The sequence below is a fragment of the Muscardinus avellanarius genome (genome assembly GCF_963383645.1).
Source record: "Muscardinus avellanarius genome assembly, chromosome: 4".
NCBI classification, from domain to species: Eukaryota; Metazoa; Chordata; class Mammalia; order Rodentia; family Gliridae; genus Muscardinus; species Muscardinus avellanarius.
This window is the reverse complement of record NC_137789.1, coordinates 104,049,924-104,069,347: the sequence shown is the minus strand read 5'-3', so window position 1 is coordinate 104,069,347 and position 19,424 is coordinate 104,049,924. Positions and strand designations below refer to the sequence as shown.

The following is a 19,424-nucleotide window of genomic DNA, read 5'->3' as shown; positions in this document are numbered from 1 at the left end:
CCTCAGCAAAGGATAGAACCCTCATTTGCTATTTGCAGTTAATGGTTTGAAGTATTTCATCTAGAGCTCTGATGCTGTGATCCAAACTGTGCCAAAAATGGAGTGATTGACCCCTTGTGTTCTCAGCATGGCCTCAACTCAGTGTCAGTCACTTGGCTGCCCATGTTGGTCATGGAGGCACAAGGGAAAGATGCTGTGGAGGGAAACACAGTGGGAGGGGGAATGCAAGGGATTAAAAACAAACAACAGCAAAAAGGCTTGCATACATCTATTGGTAGGCAGCTACATAGTTTGTATATTTAGCCTATAATCTTTGAGAGAATTCTGAAAGTCAGGAATAGGACTGTCCTCACCACTTGGGTAGGTCCAATAATACTTTAAAAGATTTTTAATACTTAGCAGTTAAGATAGATATGAACTGAAGACCCAGAGCAAAATATTCCATCTTTTTGTGTATGTATGGGGGTTGATACTGGGAATTGAACCCAAGGGCATTTTACCTCCGAATTATACCTCCAGCCCTATTTTATTTTTTATTTCAAACAAGGTTCTGCTAAGTTGTTGAAGGCCTTGCTAAGTTGCTGAGGCTGGTCTTAAACTTGCTGTTCTCCTCTCTCCCAAGTACCAAGATTCCAGGTGTGCACCACGATGTGGCTAACTTAGAAGATGATTTTATATCCTTGAAATGAAAACCTTGGTGTAAAGTGCTGGGCATTTAAACTCAGAGATAATCTGTTTCAAGTACCTCTTTTTTTCTTAATGATAGTAATGGAGTCCCTTGTCATCTGCCATTAATGTTACTATAAATAAAAAATGTCAAGGCAGGCCTGGTGGTACACGCTTTTAATCCCAGCATTTGGGAGACTGAGACAGGAGTATCGCAGTTCAAGGACAGCCTCAGCTACTACTTAGACCTTTTTCAACTCAGTGAAACCTGTTTCAAAATGAATAAAAAATAGGCTGGGAGTATAGCTTGGTGATAGAATGCCCCTGGGTTCCATCCCGAGTACCACACACACAAAAAAAGAAAAAAAAGAAAGAGAGAAAAGAAGGGAAAGAAGGGAAAGAAGGAAGAAAAAAGAATAATAAATTAAGAAAAAAATGTCATTTTCCCTGAGAATATTATCTTTTTTTAAAAGATGGTTTTAAAAGATGGTTTGTCTGCACCTGAAACACTGGCATTAACTCTGGTCTCTAACTTCTCTACAAGCCATCATACAATGAGTAGAAAATTCCAGATCCATGGCTTACCTTCAGATCTGTAATCACCTCAAGCTAAGGACATTGGGGTGACTTTAAACTAAGCATTTTTCCACTTCCACGTAATTTTATTATAGTGCCTCCTAATTAATATCTGTGATGTGATGTGATGTTCTCTTAATGGAAATGACCATTTTATCATCCATTTGATGCCTGGATTTCTGCCATCTCTCTCCTTAAAGAGCTCTTACCATGCACTGCAATCTCTCTGCCTGATCAATTCTACCCCTTCAGTGATGTAGCCCAGCTCAGGGATCTAATGCTGTGACTCTGCTGCCCAAATCTGTAGAAGAGCTTGAGAAATTGGAAGTAAATTAAATTTATCATCATTGTGGGACATCTGGTTGCTCTCAGACTTTTAAATGAAAATGAAGCAGGTCATGCAAACGGACAAATACTTTTATTCAGGCAGTGCTGTTTCTCTGTTTGCTGTGAAACTCCCTGGGGTGGCCATGAGTCAAAACTCTTTAGTATGTACAGGTGGAGGGAAGAATTAAAACTCCAGTCTTCCTTTTTCTCTTTTCCCTCTGTTCTGTGTTCCTTCACAATATCCAGCAATTAGCTTCAATACCAAATAGTGTTAAAGGGCTCTGAGCTGTTTTGTTGTTTCTGCAAGCACACAAGACAAATGCTAGACATGATACTTAACGAGCAGAAGGCTAGTCTATTTAACATAAAACCTATCTTGCAGTGAATCAGATCTTCCCAGACATCTCAAGTTCTTATATCTTTTCTGAGTGTTAGCAGAACTGATAGAAATGACTACAGGTATACCTGTAACCCCAGTACTTGGGAGGCTAAGACACGGAGAATCACAGGTTCTAGGCCAAGAGTGTGTGGTAACTTAGACTCTGTTTCAAAATAAAAAATAAATAGGGCTGTGGGTGGTAGCCCAGAGATGAAAAATTCTCCAGCGTTCAATCCCTAGTACCACACACACACAAAATTTTTAAAGGCATTAATAAAAAGATGACCACAGGTAGACACCATTGCTCAGAATACTGGTGCCATTTTCTTAAAGAGGTACAATGTTAGGGGTACCTATAACCACCGAGATAGCCCCTTACTACATGATAACAACTCTTTGAGAAAGATACATTTTCAGTTTGAGCTTTCCAAAAATGTTTGAAGATAAAAACTTTGGGGGGGGGGTTACTGGGCATTGAACCCAGGGCATTCTACCACTGAGGCTATACCCTCAACCCTATTTTTTAGTTTGCAACAGGGTCTTACTAAGTTGCAGAGCACCTCACAAAGTAGCTGAGACTGGCCTCAAACCTGCAATCTTCCTGTCTCAGCCTTTCAAGTACTGGGATTACAGGCGTATACCACCACTCCCAGTTCTGTTCTTTTTTTTTTTTTTTAATGTTTATTAATAATGTTTATTAAAACAAAAAAGGACTAGAGGCAAGATCTTTCTATCTACTGCATAATCACCACTGTATTAGTGATGCTAATAAAAATGGGCAGGTGACTTCCAAGGGCAAAACCCATTGATAAACACTTCTAATTTCTAAATATGTCTCCCGATTCATACAAAATGTTTTTCTAGTAAGAGAAAATAGGACTTTTTTTTTTTTTTTTTTTTTTGGTGGTGGTACTCGGGATTAAACCCAGGGGCATCCTATCTTTAAGCTACACTCCCAGCCCTATTTTTTTGTTCTTTATTTGGAAACAGGGTCTCACTAAGTAGCTGAGGCTGGCTGTGAACCTGCAACCTTCATGTCTCAGTCCCCCAAATGCTGGGATTATAAGTGTATGCCACCATGCCCAGCTCTGCCATGAATTCTTGGTTAGAGTTTAATGGCTTCCTTCTAGTTTTTTCCTTAAGTGATTGTCTGTCTTGACTATCTTACAGGCCATCCCTAAAGAGAGTTGCCACAAAGACTACTTGTTTGTCCTGTTTTCTTGTTGTTTACCTTTACTAAATGTTCACCTTTGTATTTTTATCATAGTTCATTAATAAATTTTAATTTAAGACACTAAGCCGGGCGTGGTGGCACATGCTTGCAATCTCAGCATTTGGGAGGCTGAGACAGAAAGATCACGGTTCGTGGACAGCCTCAGCTACTACTTAGTGAGGCCCTCTGCAACTCAGTGAGACCCTGTTTCAAAATAAAGAATACAAAATAGGGCTGGGGGTGTAGCTCAGAGGTTGAATGCCCCAGATTCCATCCCCAGTACCACCTAAAAATAAAACATTAAAAAATAAAACACATTAAAGGCTTCCATATTTCAAAACAGACATTTGATATAATTGTGAGGGTTGTCTGTGTAAAAATCTCAAAATTTAACTTATTTAGAGCAAAAGCATTTGCATATATACTTTTTATCTACCATATCCAAAGGAAATAAATCTAACCTTGTTCTTCTCAGGAAAAAGACAGAAACCATCTTCACTTGAATTACTTGAAATAGAAACATGATAATTGCTATTTTATATTTTTCAAACACTTTCTTTTCTAAAAACAGGTGTTTGTTGTCATAGTTAAGTGGTTGGAGTAGGCGTTATCTCCATATCCTGTTCATTTTGTATGAATAGGAGAATTGTCTACTCCTAGACAGGACACAAAAAAATAAACAACAAAATCTTCCTGGCTTTCTTGGTTCCGTTCAGGCCAGTAGACCAGGTCACTTTTTTTTTTTTTTTTTTTTTTTTTTTGGTGGTGGTACTGGGGTTCCTGGAAGCCCTTCTACCTCCGGGATGCACTCCCAGACCTATTATTTTTTTATATTTTTATTTGGAAACAAGGTCTCATAAGCCAGCGTGGCTGGCTTCGAACCTGCACGATCCTCCTGTCTCCACCTCCCAAGCGTGGGGATTACAAGTGTGCGCCACCACGCCTGGCTAGACCAGGTCACTTTTAATGATCCTGTAGATTCAAATACTTTGCTGCCTCTGCTCCTTTACAAATTTAAGACTAATAACACCAACATTGACTGCTTTATGGTTTTGAAGAATTTTTTGCTCATCTTACTTTGTTTTCCAGATAAATTTATGAGATAAAGATAAGAATTACTAGTGAAACTGAATTTCCAGTGATGAAGTGCAGTCTAAGACTCCTGGCTAGAGGAATCCACCTGAGTCTCTCTTGTCTCCTTATCGTAGTGTGGCACTCTTTTTACCATCCTGTGTTGTGACAGGTATTTTTCAGATAGGCAAATTGTATAGTACCTTCAAATTAAATCAGTTGATACAGTGCTTTTTAAATTATGTTTATTATTACATCTGTCATGTTTTATGGGCATACATTATCAGTTTCTTTTGGCTAAATACCTAGGGTGGAAATTTTTTTTTTTTTTTTTTAAGGACTTGAGGAGGACTTGGTTTCCTGGCTTAAGGACCTTGGCTGCCAAGTATGGAGCTGTTTCTTTAGTCCTAGGTTGGGGAAGATATAGGTCAGCATGTTCCCCTTAAGAAGGTGCCTGAAAATAGACAAGTAAGGGAGATAGGAAGCCAAAGGAGGGGGGTCTGAAGGGAGAGCATGATTAAGCAAAACAGGGCAACCATACAGCAATTCAGATGCGCTCATGATGGTTGGGCTTCGAGGGGTGGCCCATATGTGGGCCAGAGCCAGTGGTAGTAGTTTAGGCCATTGTACCCGTAGCTCTGGGGAAAGTTTTGTTAGATGGTTTTTAAGAATCCCATTCATTTTTTCTGGTCCTCTGGTCTTGAGGCAACTCTGAGGACCTGGTCCTCCGGTCAGACGCAACTCTGACACAGCTACACATTTCGATAACAGAAGCTGCTGAACAAGAGGAAAGGAAGGAACTTACCCTGCGTGAAAGTGGAAGGGGTCGGTCCAATTAAGAGTTGGAGAGTCCAGGTTCCTGGGAGTAAAGAGGAGGGCTCCCGAGGGGAGTCACAGGGGCTCAGGGAGTGATATAAAGAGAGGGGGGGGGGATAAGTCCTCTCAGGTTTGGAGGGTTTCAGCACTAGATGTAATGTTGAAATTGAGTTGGAGTTTGGGAAGGAGGCAAACACCAGCCAAGTTATTAAAGGCCTCTTTAATTAAAACTGGCACCTTCAAGCGAGGTCTGCTAACCATGGGGAAGGGACCAATGACCGAGCAGCAGAGTCACGCTACAGAGAGGAAGTGAGGGTATTTATGTAGCTGGGTCATGGGATGGGGCTAGAGGCCAGTCCTCTTGCAACATCTGGCGTCTTGCAACATCTCTGCTCTGGCTTCTGGGGTTCCGCCTCCTGTCCCATGAGGGGCGGGGGAGGGACCCGACCTACTGATTACATTTACTCCTAGGTATCTTATTTTATTATGTTGAATGGATTTTTTTTTTTTTTTTTTTTTTTGGTGGTGGTACTGAATATGAAACCCAGGGGCATTCAACTATTCTACACTCTCAGCCCAACTTTTTTTTTTTTCCAAATTTTAAACATATTTTATAAAGACAGTAGAAATACAGAGAAGGCAAGTTTAAGAGCAAAACATAAAATGCTTAAAAGTAAAACTGCAAAAAATTTATAGAAAACACCATAGAATTTTAAAAATTAAAACATATATGCATAATTATTCCTTCTAAGAAGATGTTATGTTTATCAGCTTTTCTTTTTTTTTTAATTTATTTTTATTGGTGCATTGTAATCATATATCTCATTGGAATACAAGACTTGAGAGGATGTATACAAGCACAAATCATTCAATTAGCCCTCATCCAGCCCCAATCCCATTCCCTCTCCCTCCCTCCATCCCATGCTTGTTTGGTGATTGACTTTGATACATTTGTTTATGTACCTCCTGCGTTTTAAAGAGGCTCCACCCTCCCCTATTCCATACCCTCTGATTGGTCACCTTAATTGCTTCACTATAGGGCCCTTTCTATAACTCGACCTCTTCCTGTTGCCTCTTTCCTCCTATTTATTGCTGATTAGGGGAAGCATCTGGTTTTTATTTTCTGCGATATTTCTCTATGCATGCCACGTTGCAAGTACCGATCCCACTCTTTTTTTTTTTTTTTTTTTTTTTTTACAGAACCAAATTAGGCTTTATTTACACAACTAATACATACAAGGTATCATGTTGTATGTCCTGTGAGGGGCATAAATAATATCGTTCATGATTTAACTACATGAAGCCTACCAACTCATTTGAAAAGAAAAAATAAACTTTGGGGATTGAATCCAGGGGCATTCTACCTCCAAGCTGTAACCCCAGCCCTTTTTTATTTTTTACTTTAAAATAGGTCTCACTAGGTTGCTGAGTCTCACTGTGTTGCTGTGGCTGTCCTTGAACCTGCAATCCTCCTGTCTCTACTTCCCAAGCACTGGCATTTTCCACCATGCTCAGCTTACATTTTGTTTTCTTTTGTCCTTTTTGTGGTACTGGGGATTTAACCCAGGGGGGTTTCAACCACTGAACTACACCCCCAGCCCTATTATATTTTTTTATTTTGAAACAGGGTCTCACTAAGTTGCTGAGGACTTCGCTGATTTGCTGAGGCTGGCCATGAACCTGAAATCCTTCTGTCTCAACCTCTCAAGTACCAGAATTACCAGCATGTGTCACTACATTGGTTCCCATTTAGTTTTTTTTTTTTTTAATTTTTTAATTTTATTTTATTGGTGCACTGTATTCATACATCATAGTGGGATACAAACTTTTGTAGACATACATGCACACATCGCCCAGTCAGCCCCCACCCGATCCCCACCCCATTCTCTCCCCATCCCTCCCCATGCTTGGCTTAGTGGTTGACATCTAGTATTATAGCAATTTATCCAAAATTAAAAATGATAGTCTCACATAACAGTTTCATTTGTCTGATACCAAGCTTTTGATGACTTAAAGATAACATTTCAATATTTCTTTTTGCTTTCTTTCTTACCAGAGAATATTTTTTTCTTTTTTTTAGGTGAAACTATCATATATTTATTTTTCAGAAAAAAATCTATCCTGATATGGAATATGGACTCTAGATACCCAAAACAATCTCAAAGCAAAAACAAAGCTAGAAGATGTATATTTTCTGATTTCAAACCATATAAAGCTACAATAATTGAAACAGTGTAGTACTGTTCTAAAGGCAGATATATAGACCATTGGAGTTAAATACAAGCCTAGCGCTAACTTCTTCCCTATATTGTCAAGTTATTTTTGACAAGGTTTCCACGAAGATTTGGTGGTGGAAATAATAATCTTTTAACTAAATATTGTTGAAAAATAATAATTACATGGAAAAGAATAAAATTGGACCCTTACCTAATCCCACATACAAGTATTAACTCAAACTAGATAAAAGACCTAAATATAAATCTTAAGACTATAAACTTTTAGGAGAAAATCTGGGTCATAAAACCTCACAACATTGAAATTGGCAGTGATTTCTTGGATATGATTTCAATGGCACAGGCAACAGAAGAATATACAAACTCCCTAAAAAATAAAAGAAAATATTGTATATCCAAAGACAATGTAAACAGAGTTAAAAGTTACTAATAGAATTGGATAAAATATTTCCAAATGCTATATTTGAAGGTATATTAATATTCCAACTAGAAATCCTAAAAATTAACAACAATAAAGGCAAACAATACAATTTAGAGATAGGTAAAAGACTAACATAAATAATGAATCTCCACAGATAACCAATCTTAGTTGTCTGTTGGATGGAAACTCTTGTTTCTCTGGTTCTGGTGAGTGTTACCTATTTCTTCTTTGTAGTTAATCTCTTTGAGTATTTTCTCTAGCGCTGGTTTTGAAGACATAAATTCCTTCAGTTTCTGTTTGTCATGGAAACTTCTTATTTCTCCATCTAATTTGATAGAAAGTTTTGCTGGATAGGAAATTTTTGGCTGGAAGTTGTTTTCTTTCAGAGTTTGGAATATGTTACTCCAAGCCCTTCTGGCTCTCATGACTTGGTTTGGGAAGTCTGGAGTGATTCTAATTGGTTTGCCTCTGAATGTCACTTGGCCCTTTGTTTTTGTTGCCTTTAAGATTCTCTGCTTGGCTTCCACATTGGTCATTTTGACAATTATATGGCGTGGGGATCCTCTTCTCGGATCCTGTCTAAAGGGAGTTCTATAAGTTTCCTGGATCTGTGTATCAACCTCTTGCTCTATATTTGGAAAATTTTCTGCTATTACTTCCTTGAAGAGATTGTTGATCCCTTTGGTATCACTTTCTTTTCCCTCCTCTATTCCAATTATTCTTAGGTTAGCTCTCTTAAGATGGGCCCATATTTCTTCAATGTCAGATTCCTGCTGTTGGATATCTTTTTCTAGATTAGAAACTATGCATTCATTTTTGGATTGCTCATCTTCTAAGAGCGAGATTCTGTTCTCCATGTGTTCTAATCGGTTGTTTGTGCTTTGAATTGAGGCCTTTACTTCATTAATTGCATCCTTTATCTCTTTTTGGCTCTCTCTGAGTTCTTTTCGAAGCACCTCTATTATTTCTACAGTTATTTTCCTGATTTGATCTTCTAGAAATCTCTGATTTTCTGTTTTATCAGGTTCTGATGCTGTGGGGTTGTGCACATTCATTACTTCAGTGCTATTCCTCTTTCCCATGATTTCGGAGGTTTGTGCCTTCTCTGGGTTCTTCCCTTGGGTCACAATGGCTTCACTTAAGGTGCTCTGGATCTCGAGTCTGTATTATCTCAGATCCTACTACTCCTTTACTGGGTTGTATCACAGAGTCTCCGACCCAGGGAGTCGATAGAGGCTGCTTTAAACTATGGGGGGTGTCAGGTTGCACGCTCTCCTATGGTGTGATATCTCTGCCGCCACCACCACTCCCTCACTGGGTCAAGTCCCAGGAGGCACAATACTGGGATTTCTCCTCTGTGGCCCGCAATTTGACTCACTGTTCTTGAGTACGTAGATGTAGCTGTACTGGACTCGGTGAATTCACTGCTGCTGCCGCCGCCGGTGGCAATATGGCGCCTCTGCCACGCCCTCGGCCATGAGGCTGGCGTATTTTTTCTTCTCTGGTTTTGATTTCCACTCTGAATCCCGGCAGCGTGTGCTGAGCTCAGCCACTGGGAGCTTTAAATGTTGTCTGCGCCGAAAGATCCCGCCTGGCTGTTCCGCATCGGCTCACCTCGGCTTGCTGTAGCCGTCCGCTGAGTTCGCCGCTGCCGCCGGCAGTATGGCGCTGCTGCCGCGTCCTCGGGCGCGTGTGTCTCCTCTGTGGCCCTGAGCTCTGTTCTCAGTCCGCTTTCTCTCTGGAGCCTGGTGGTTTTTTTGTTTTTCTGGTGATGGTGTTTTCTGGCTATGAAAGGCGCTCTTTTTGTGGTAATGGAGATTGGTTGTTAGCGGGACTCTTAAGCCCCGCTCTTCTTGGTCGCCATCTTCCCGGAAGTCCCGATCCCACTCTTGATGGCCCCAGTAGTGGCCTGGCTACCCGGTGGACTGATCCAGACCTCGCTGGCTCAAGCAGCAGACTTGCTTCATGGGAGGCCCCGATTCTGGTCTCGCTGGCTCTGACACTGGCCCAACCCCTGAGCTGGCTCCAATCCCGGCCTTGCTGGCCCCAGCACCAGCCTTGCCTCATGGCAGGTTCCCATGTCACCCACTGGCCTCGGCACCGGCCTAACCCCTCGGCAGGCTCCAATTCCGGCCTTGGAGGCCTCAGTAGCGGCCTTGCCTCATGGAAGGCTCTGATGCCGGTCGCTGGCCCCGGCACTGGCCTAACCCCTCGGCAGGCTCTGATCCCAGTCTCGGAGGCCCCAGCACTGGCCTTGCCTCACGGCAGGCTCCAATGCTAGCCGCTGGCCCCGGCATCAGCCTAACCCCTCGGCAGGCTCCGATCCCGCCCTTGGAGGCCCCAGTAATGGCCTTACCCCACAGCAGGCTCCGATCCCAGTCTCGCTGGCCCCGCCACCGGCCTAACCCCTCGGCAGGCTCTGATCCCAGCCTCGGAGTCCCCAGCACCGGCCTAACCCCTCAGCAGGCTCCGATCCCAGCCTCGGAGGCCTCAGCGCCAGCCCAACTTTTTACTCTTTATTTTGAAACAGGGTCTTACCAAGTTGCAACGGACCTCACTAGTAGTTGAGGCTGTCCGCGGACTTTGATCCTCCTGTCTTAGCCTCCCTAATGCTGGGATTATAAGCATGGGCCACCATGCCCAGCCAAATGAATTCTTTTAAGTTTTATTTTCCCATTGATTGGTGCCAAACTGTGAGCTTTTCTTTTATTTTTTTTATCCTCCCCTTTCCTCCACACACATACACACATTCTTTCATTAATTCCTTAGGATTTGTTATTTAAATAGCCATGACATCTACAAATAGGAACAGTTTTACATTATTTTATGTTGACGATTTAACCCAGGGCCTTTATATGATAAGCATGCCTTCCACCACTGAGCTTTCCCCACAGCCTGCTTATTTTTACTCTTTATCCATTTTATTTCTTCTCTTGCTTTATTGCACAGGCTTGCGGGGGTGGAGGACTTCAATTGCGGTGCTAAATAGAAATGATGCAAATGAGCAGAAGTCTTGATCTTGTCATCTCAAGTAGAATGTTCTCACCATTGACTATCAAGTGAATCCTAACAGATTACTTGTTTCAGGTACTGAACAGTACAGTGAGTACACCGGCTATGCTGAAACCTATCGCTGGGCCCGGAGCCATGATGACGGGAGTGAAAGGTGAGTTTGTTTCTGGCTTTAGTATGGACTGGCTAAACATGACAGTTATGGGCTTGATGCTGGTACTCTGTTCCTTCTACTCATAATATATGTCAAGTCCAAGATGTTTATAGATCCAGTACACACACACACACACACACACACACACACACACACACACACACTTATTGGTGCATTATACTTATACATTATAGTGAGATGCAAAGCTCATTCATACTATATACACAGCACTTTGCATAGTCCCCTCTATTGCCCACCCTGCTCTCTCCTCTCCCTCTGTACATGTTAGCAAGATTGGTATTGATGCGTTCAGATATGGACATGGCATTAATTTTTTTGCATAAATGCTGCTTGGAAGCTTCAGTTTATCTATGTGAATGTTTACTCTTGGTAATTATTTACAGACTAACATAAGGTTTCTATTGTTCTTTAGCATGAGAAGTCGCTTGGCATACCAATATATGCAAGTTTACAAAGAGAGGAAATGTTTGAATTTTACATATTTCCAAAATCATCATCTCATCTGGTCCTTCCTGCTTCCATGCGATCTGTTAGTCTGCTTTGATGTACTTGTCTTTTAAAAAATAGTGTCTCACAGTTGACGACTGAGCCCAGTAGGCAGAATGTTATACTGAGTTATTGCATGTTTTGTGACGCTGACTTGTTGATACTATTCCTGGACACTATGTGGTGATGCTCCAATCCCAGCCATGTAGAGCAGACCTTGCAAAGTAGAGAAAGAATGCCATGTTTCAGTCTTAGAGGAAGAAAAGACTAAAATTCCCTTGCTTGCCCCCAAATCCTTTTACCCCTGAGACTTACTGTAAATAAAGTGTCTGTCTGTAATATTGTATTATCTCTTGCCTCATCATTTTACTACTTAATGCCTGACAGCACATAATGTGTGTGCCTTTGCTGAGACCTGTGGTCACAGTTTGTTTTTAATATTTTAACATTGCCAAAGTGTCAACAACTTGACCCTGCAAGGGTTTTATTGAGAGGCTCTGCCCTTCCTCACCTTCCTTGCCTTTTCGTCCCACCCTAGGGACGACTGGCAGCGTCGCTGCACTGAGATCGTTGCCATCGATGCACTTCACTTCAGACGCTACCTCGATCAGTTTGTGCCTGAGAAAATGAGACGCGAGCTTAACAAGGCCAGTGACCTTATTTTTCAGTTCATCTGGCAGCTGCCATCTATTTACTGCCATTTTATTAATGCTGAAATTAATGCTTTCTGGTAATTTTTGCAGTGTCAGTACGTCTGCCCAAAGCTCTCCTGATTTAATGGCTCTGTCAGCTTGTACAAGATGTACTTTCCATTTCGTAATTGTTTGATTACCAGCCAGTCTTGCCAGATAGACTCTTGCTTGATGTTAAACCCCACACATGCATGTATCTCATCCAGTACTTGGAGCTCCTTGCAGTGTTATCATTGTAGAGCCCGTTTTTTTGTTTTGTTTTGTTTTTTTCAGATCTGCCCCAATGATGTTTTCTGCTGTCATGATTAAAACAGATAAAACAAAGTCAGGTTAACTATTGTCAGTTATTGGTAAGATTCACATGTTAATTGATTTGTTAATTTGACATGTTTATATTGGAAACTGATGATCTATAATGCTTAGTGCTATTTAGAAGAACCATTTTTTCATTTTATTATTTTATAAAATAACGATACTGAGCCATACCTGTTGTTAGTTTAGATTTTCCATGCTGTTAACCACAATAAACTCCAGCATACCATGGACTGCTGGTTCTGTTATCTAAATTTTGGGCCTTGCCAAAAACAGCTTACATTTTCTTCAGTTCTTTAAATTAACCTCATAACCAACAAGACTCAATTCCAAACACCATTGTTTGACTCCTATGAGTGAGATTTGCCTATCAGATTATTTGTTAAAATAATTAGGTGTTTGTTTTTATGGTGCTACATGTGCTGCTCCTTACACAAAACCTCTGATAATCACAGCAGATTGTATACAAACAGCCAAATTATCCAGAAAGACTTATATTGCCCTTAAAACTCTAAGTAGATACTTTACATATAATTGGATATATTGTCTGTAATAGTGCCCCACATTGTTGGGCACCAAAACTGTAACAGTGCCCCTGTTGAACACCAAAACTGTTAATGGTGTGAGATGGACCCACGGGTTCTTGTTCTTAGCTATTTTTAGAAAAGAATAGCCAGGCCGGGTGTGGTGCCACATGCTTATAATCCCAGCATTTGGGAAGCTGAGACAGGAGGATCCAGGTTCACAGACAGCCTCAGCTACTTAGTGAGACCCTTTGCAACTCAGTGAGACCCTGTTTCAAAATATAGAATAAAAAATAGGGCTGGGGGTATAGCTTAGAGGTAGAATGCCCCTGGGTTCCATCCCCAGTACCGAAGAAAGAAAGAAAGAAAGAAAGAAAGAAAGAAAGAAAGAAAGAAAGAAAGAAAGAAAGAAAGAAAGAAAGGAAGGAAGGAAGGAAGGAAGGAAGGAAAAGAGCAGAGCCAGGAGTCTACCGCTGTAAGCTTAATGTGGCACTGGGGATGAAACCCAGGGCCTTCTACCTCTGGGCTACACTCCCAGACCTATTTTATATTTTATTTAGAAACAGGGTCTCACTAAGGTGCTAAAAGCCTCACTAAGTCTCTGAGGCTGGCTTCAAACCTGTGCAGTCCTCCTGTCTCAACCTCCCAAGTACTGAGATTACAAGCCTTCTCCACCACACCTGGCTACCTTAAGCAGTTATTATTATTACAAAGGCAGAAAGAAGGAACAGAACAAAGCACTATATTAGAGAGATGCGGTGGAGTGCCTTAAAGGTAAGACACTGAAGTTTTGATACTGAACATTATTTTATTTATTTATTTATTTATTTATTTATTTATTTATTTATTTATTTATTTTCCTGTGGGTCTGGGGATGGAACCCAGGGGCATTCGACCTCCGATGTACAACCCCTGCCCTACTTTTTATTCTTTATTTTGAAACAGGGTCTCACTAAGTTGCAAAGGGCTCACAAATAGCTGAGGCTGTCCAAGAACAGAGATCCTCCAGTCTCAGCCTCCATAATGCTGGTATTAAAAGCATGTGCCACCACGCTTGACTCACACAGTTTTTATAAAGATTATTATCTCTCATTTTTGCTTAACCATTAGTCTTCCTGACCCAACTAGGTATAGATCCATTCGTTCTCCAGGCAAGCCTTTTGATGTGATTATGAGGATTCACTGTACTGCCTTACATCCTGCTTAAACAAAAGCTGTTTTCTTGCAAATGTGGGCTCACAATGGTCTCTGGACCAAAATATATGTTACTTGGTTATTAAAGTCAGGCATCTCATGGTTTCTGCCCTCTTTGAAGGCCTGTACCATCCTCCTGGTTTTGGGAGTTTTAGCCTATCTTCTAGAAGTTATTTACTATATAAACTTGTCTTTAAAATATGAAGGCCCTGGGCTACATCTCTTCTGTGTTCTTGCTATTCACTTTTGGTGCCAGGAACTCTGCAGGGTTCCTTCCCTGCCTGAGTGCCTGCACCACACCCAAGCTCTGACTTTCTATATTTTGGAAATTTATACCAAAGCTATTTTCAAATACATTTTGAAGCCATTTACCATTACCAGCACATTGTCATATCCTGAATCCATTTGAGAATCTACTTTATTGAGAAACATGTTTTCTTATATATAATTTATTTTCTTATATATAATTTATTTGATTATTTTGATGTTCAGAGTTCTCAAATGCATCTCATAAAAAGTTTAAAGAATGATGCACCATTTTTCAGAGTCAAACTTATATTTATTTTTTTGTAAAGCTGTAATTCCTCAGGAAAGGAATCCAGAAAAGCTAATCTTTGGTATATATATATGCAGTCCTAAATTTTCTTCTACCTGATACCAAAAGTCAGTTACTTGTACTGATGACTATCTTTTACTAGTGTTCAGGTACATTTTAACCTTAGGGTTACATTTAAAATGTACATAGCTTAGTGATAGATCTTGCCTCACCTGCACAAGGCCCTGGCTTCCATTCCCAGAATTGCAGGGGGAAAAAATCTGGATAAACATAAACCTTCTTTCATTGTTCTAAATTTTTGCCCTAAGGCGATTGTCTTCAAGCCCATGTTTTTTATGAGATAGCATACTTAGGAGTTTCTTTAGGTATCATTTACTTAAACATGTATACAGGAATTTGTCACCTGGTCATTGAAACTAGAAAACAATGATATAAACAATAATAGGTAGTTTGGAAAGAAATCCATTAAAGGAAGATGAGACCAAAATGTGTTTAACCAAAGTTGTAAAAATTATTAACACAAATAAAAAACAGCTCATTTATATAAAGTTCATCCTCCCATGTATACCTTCCTATGGGAGCTACATTATCACTTTTCTAAACTTGAAAATCATGAATTTTTGAAAAGGTAACCTTTAAGCATAAATGTAAATTCTCTAAGTCCAGTTGATATTCTCTAGGATTACTTGCTTATCACTAACTTTTAGTTTACCTGTCCTCAAGGACACCAGAAAACCTAAATATAGAAAGTTGTGCTAAATGTGAATAGGGTAAATTGGTTGTAAGTATTTCTAGTATTGAAAAACATTTATTTGTGGAATATAGATAGCTTTTGAAATATATTTTATACAAAAAAAAGAAGAAATTTTGTTCATTCACATCAGTCAGTTCCTGGCACACCACCTCCACAATAGAAGTATCTAAAAAATAGTTTGTGTTAACCAGGTTCAGTGACACATACCTATAATCCCAGTGCTTGGGAACCTGAGACCAGAGGATCAGATAAGGCCTGGGGTGAGCTCAGAAGTAGAATGCCCCAGGGTTCAACCCCCAGTACTAAGAAAAGGTAAATCTTTCCACATAGAGATTAGTATTAGTAAAACTATATATACTCCTGGACTTTTTTTTTTTTTTCTACCTTGTTTCATCTTAAATCATTTGAGGCCATTCCTTGCCTTTGGTTAATGAATGATCTCCCTAAACATGCCAGGGGGGTGGGGGGGGGGCAAGATTCACCTGTGAGAAAAGTACCTCTTGAATCTAATTCTCAATATTCTTCTTTATTGATACATTTTAATCTATTTCTTGAATTCCTATGAGACAAGAAAATACCCCAGTGTAACAGAGCCTATCAGCACATGAACCAGTGCATTGAGAAAGTACCTGGCTTAGGGCCTGGCATATGGAAAGGCAGAGGGTAAATATACGTTCAATCACTCACTGCTGTGTATTCCCAAAAATTTATTTTTCATAAAAAATTAGCTTTCTAATTCTTTCACTAAAAAAAAGGAAAAAGCAATGATTTTGTTAAAGATCATTGACAATTTAAAATCTAATTCAAATAACTTTGGGCCTCCTAAATTAAAACATTACATCCTTTATTAGTTATTTTTACCTACTAAGATAGGTTTATGGGTTTTATTACAAGCAATGGGAATTTTACATAAACTTATAGCACAACTTAGAATATTTGTTTTACATTTTACTATGTTCTCTAAACTTCATTTTAAAGCAGAAGTCTGTATTGAATCACTTAGAGATGACATCCTCTGTGTGTGTGTATTTTTTAAATGCCAGAGAGAACGTAGAGAGGAATAGAGCTATATTTTCTTGGATGAGGTAACAAAGCACAAGACCAGTTTTCAGCATCAGAATTCAGTATGGCTCTCTGAGCTCTTGGGGGCTATTTGCTCCTTCTAGACATTACTCACCAGATCATTGAAAGGGCAGTGCTGCAGAGCGCACTTCCTGGTCACCTCTGGACGAGCTCTCTGCCATCCAGGCTCCAGCTATCCTCTGGACTTACATTGTGACTTGCAAGTGTAGATTTTTAAAAGAAAGGAATCCCTCTCACTTTATCTAACTGATATTTGGATGCTGTGTTGAATCCTATGAGAGTTTAGCTGGGGGACATTCTAGAGGAGAATTATCTTTGGCGCTAGAGAGATTTATGACTCCAGCTTGTAAATGTGGCAGATAATCCTGCAAGGGAAGAGAGAAATCACCTGTGAACAGCAGTACTTAGCCACTGTAAAGTTGTTTAGGGAAGATTTTATAATGAACGTATTTTGTGGAATCTTCTGGAATAGAAAATGAACAAAGTGGATCGCCACCTTTGCTTTTCTTTCTTTTCTTTTCTTTTTTTTTTTTTTTTTTTTTTTTTTTTTTTTTTTTTTGGTACTGGGAATTGTATTCAGGGACATTCTACCTCTAAGCTATACTCCCAGGCCTATTTTATATTCTTATTTTGAAACAGGGTTTCATTAGTTGCAGAGGGCCTCACTAAGTAACTGAAGCTGGCCAGGAACCTGCAATCCTTCTTTCTCAGCCTCCCAAATACAGAGATTACAAGCTTGCACGACCACATCTGGCTTTTTTTTTTTTAACCAACACCAAATTTGGAATGAGTTTTTTTCTTTCTTTCTTCTTCTCTCTTCTCTCTCGCTCTCTCGCTCTCTCTCTTTCTTGTAGTACTGGAGATGAAACCCAGGGGCATTCTACCTCTGAGCTACACCCTGTGCCCTATTTTGTATTCTTTTTTATTTTTTAAACAGGGTCTCACTGAGTTGCAAAAAGGATCTTTGTTATATATATTTGTTTTTAAGAAATCACAGGGTACTAAAAACCTCAGGAAATCAGTATCAGTATCATCTCTGAGCTAATTAAGTGAAATTTGTGTGATAGATTGATTTCATATGAATAAGCACCTTCTTGGGAAAATAATTACTAAACTACTAGTTTAGCAAACATTCTAATTATGTACATAATGATGAAAAACATTGTTTTAGTATATCTGCTTGGGCCTTCTGCAATTGATACTGAAACCAGAGTTCTGGGGTTGGTTACTGGAGATTGGACTGGGAACTCTACAACTGAACTACACCCCAGCCCTTCTTAGTTTTTATTTTGAAATAGTGTGTCAGCGCTGGCTCAAATCTCCCACTCTCATCTTAGCCTACTAAATACTGAGACGTGGTTTCTCTCCCAGCAAGCCAGAGTTCTTAGTATGCATGTGTACACATTTGTGCCAGACTGACCCTACGTCCTGTCTCTTTCCTGAGTTCTCTTCTGGGACATTTACACCTTCTTTCTTTAGTCTGGATTCCAATTTCTTTACTTCCTTCTTATATTTTTATCTTCACCATTTTCTGTTCAGTCTCTACATTTTGGATACTAATATTTTCTTTTGTTTCTTTTCACCATTCTTCTTTGCTGCCTTTGGAAATCTAAAATTACCCTTTGCTTTTCCATTTTTATTTCCTTTTTTATCAAAACTCATTACAGGCCAGTACTGATGGCGCATGCCTATAATCTCAGTACTTGGATGGCTGAGACAGGAGGATCACAGGTTCAAGGCCAGCTTCAGTAACTTAGTGGGACATTGTTTCAAAATAAGATAATAAAAAAGGCTGAGGCTGTTGCTTGCAGGTAGAAGCCCAGAGGTTCAATCCCCATACCAAAACAAACACTAAAAACAACAAAATAGATTAGATTTATCAACTTAGATTTATCAACTTAGATTTTATTTCTAATAATGTAAATGTTTCAAATTCTCAATTTTTAAGCCTTAATGTCACTAAACTGAGCCTTTTAATGCTCTTTGAAATAGACAGCTGGCTATTTAGAGGCAGCAGTGAGAAAAAAAACTAAAACCATTCTGATAGTACAAAACAGACATTAATTAGGAAGCTAAGAACTGTTTGTTCAAATGTGTTAGGAATAAACTGATAGGAAACAGAATATCAAAATAATGCTTGTTTTGATAGGGTTTGTTCCCCCTCCCCCTTACTCATATACTGTCAGATTCTCTATCTTTCAAGAATGTACCTCCAAAAAAAGTGGAGCTCTCTGATATTTTTGACCCAAAAGAGAATTTTAGAAGCTCCCTGCATCTGATTATGCAGGTAATTTGTGAGTTCTTGTGTAAGTTGTGTACCACAACATTAAATAATGGTCGGGCTCCAACTTATAATTAATATCTGTCAGGAGTTACAGCCTAGGAGGGGGTAGAGGAATAGCCTTGTTAATCCATCCAGACAGTGTATAAAATAAATTTTTTACCTTTGTGGAAACTTCAGAGAACAATTTCCAGTATTTCTCTTGTGGGTTTTGTGAAAGCATCTTTTCTTTATCCTTGGTTTTTCTCTGGGAACATTTGTCACAGCTCACTCATTTACTGTTATACATAGGCTATATTTTAGGCTTTGGAGCCTGAGAGAACCTCGGGGATATTTCCTTTGCCTGTATCTTAAACTTCTTACTGTAGTGTAATCTTTCAAAAAGCTAAGAACCTTTACAAGACAGCAGGACCCACTAAGGCTGTCAGCAAAGAAATAGAATCAGAAGCTCTGGGGCCTTAAGCTATAGTCTTCCATGTACAGAATGAGCTGTTTAATTAATACTTTGCCAGCATTGTCAGGATCTATCATACTTTTCTCAGGTTACTGGCAAATTTTTAAATAGCTTGAAACAGCTGTGAAAGTAGAGAATTCTAGGACTAAATGGGATCTTAAATGTCATTTCCTAACTGGGTTGCAGGAATCCCTCTTA

General features: G+C 39.7%; 1 protein-coding gene across 1 annotated transcript in view; it reads left to right on the top strand.

The window, feature by feature from the left end:
- Nucleotides 1–19,424, top strand: part of PARG (poly(ADP-ribose) glycohydrolase) — a gene marked incomplete at both ends in the record, with an annotated part of 122,857 nt that overhangs the window by 88,799 nt on the left and 14,634 nt on the right. Inside the window, 2 exons of the mRNA XM_080693586.1 lie at nucleotides 10,791–10,869; nucleotides 11,915–12,023. Of these exons, the coding sequence (XP_080549712.1) occupies nucleotides 10,791–10,869; nucleotides 11,915–12,023 (188 nt within the window). The remainder of the gene's footprint in view (nucleotides 1–10,790; nucleotides 10,870–11,914; nucleotides 12,024–19,424) is intronic.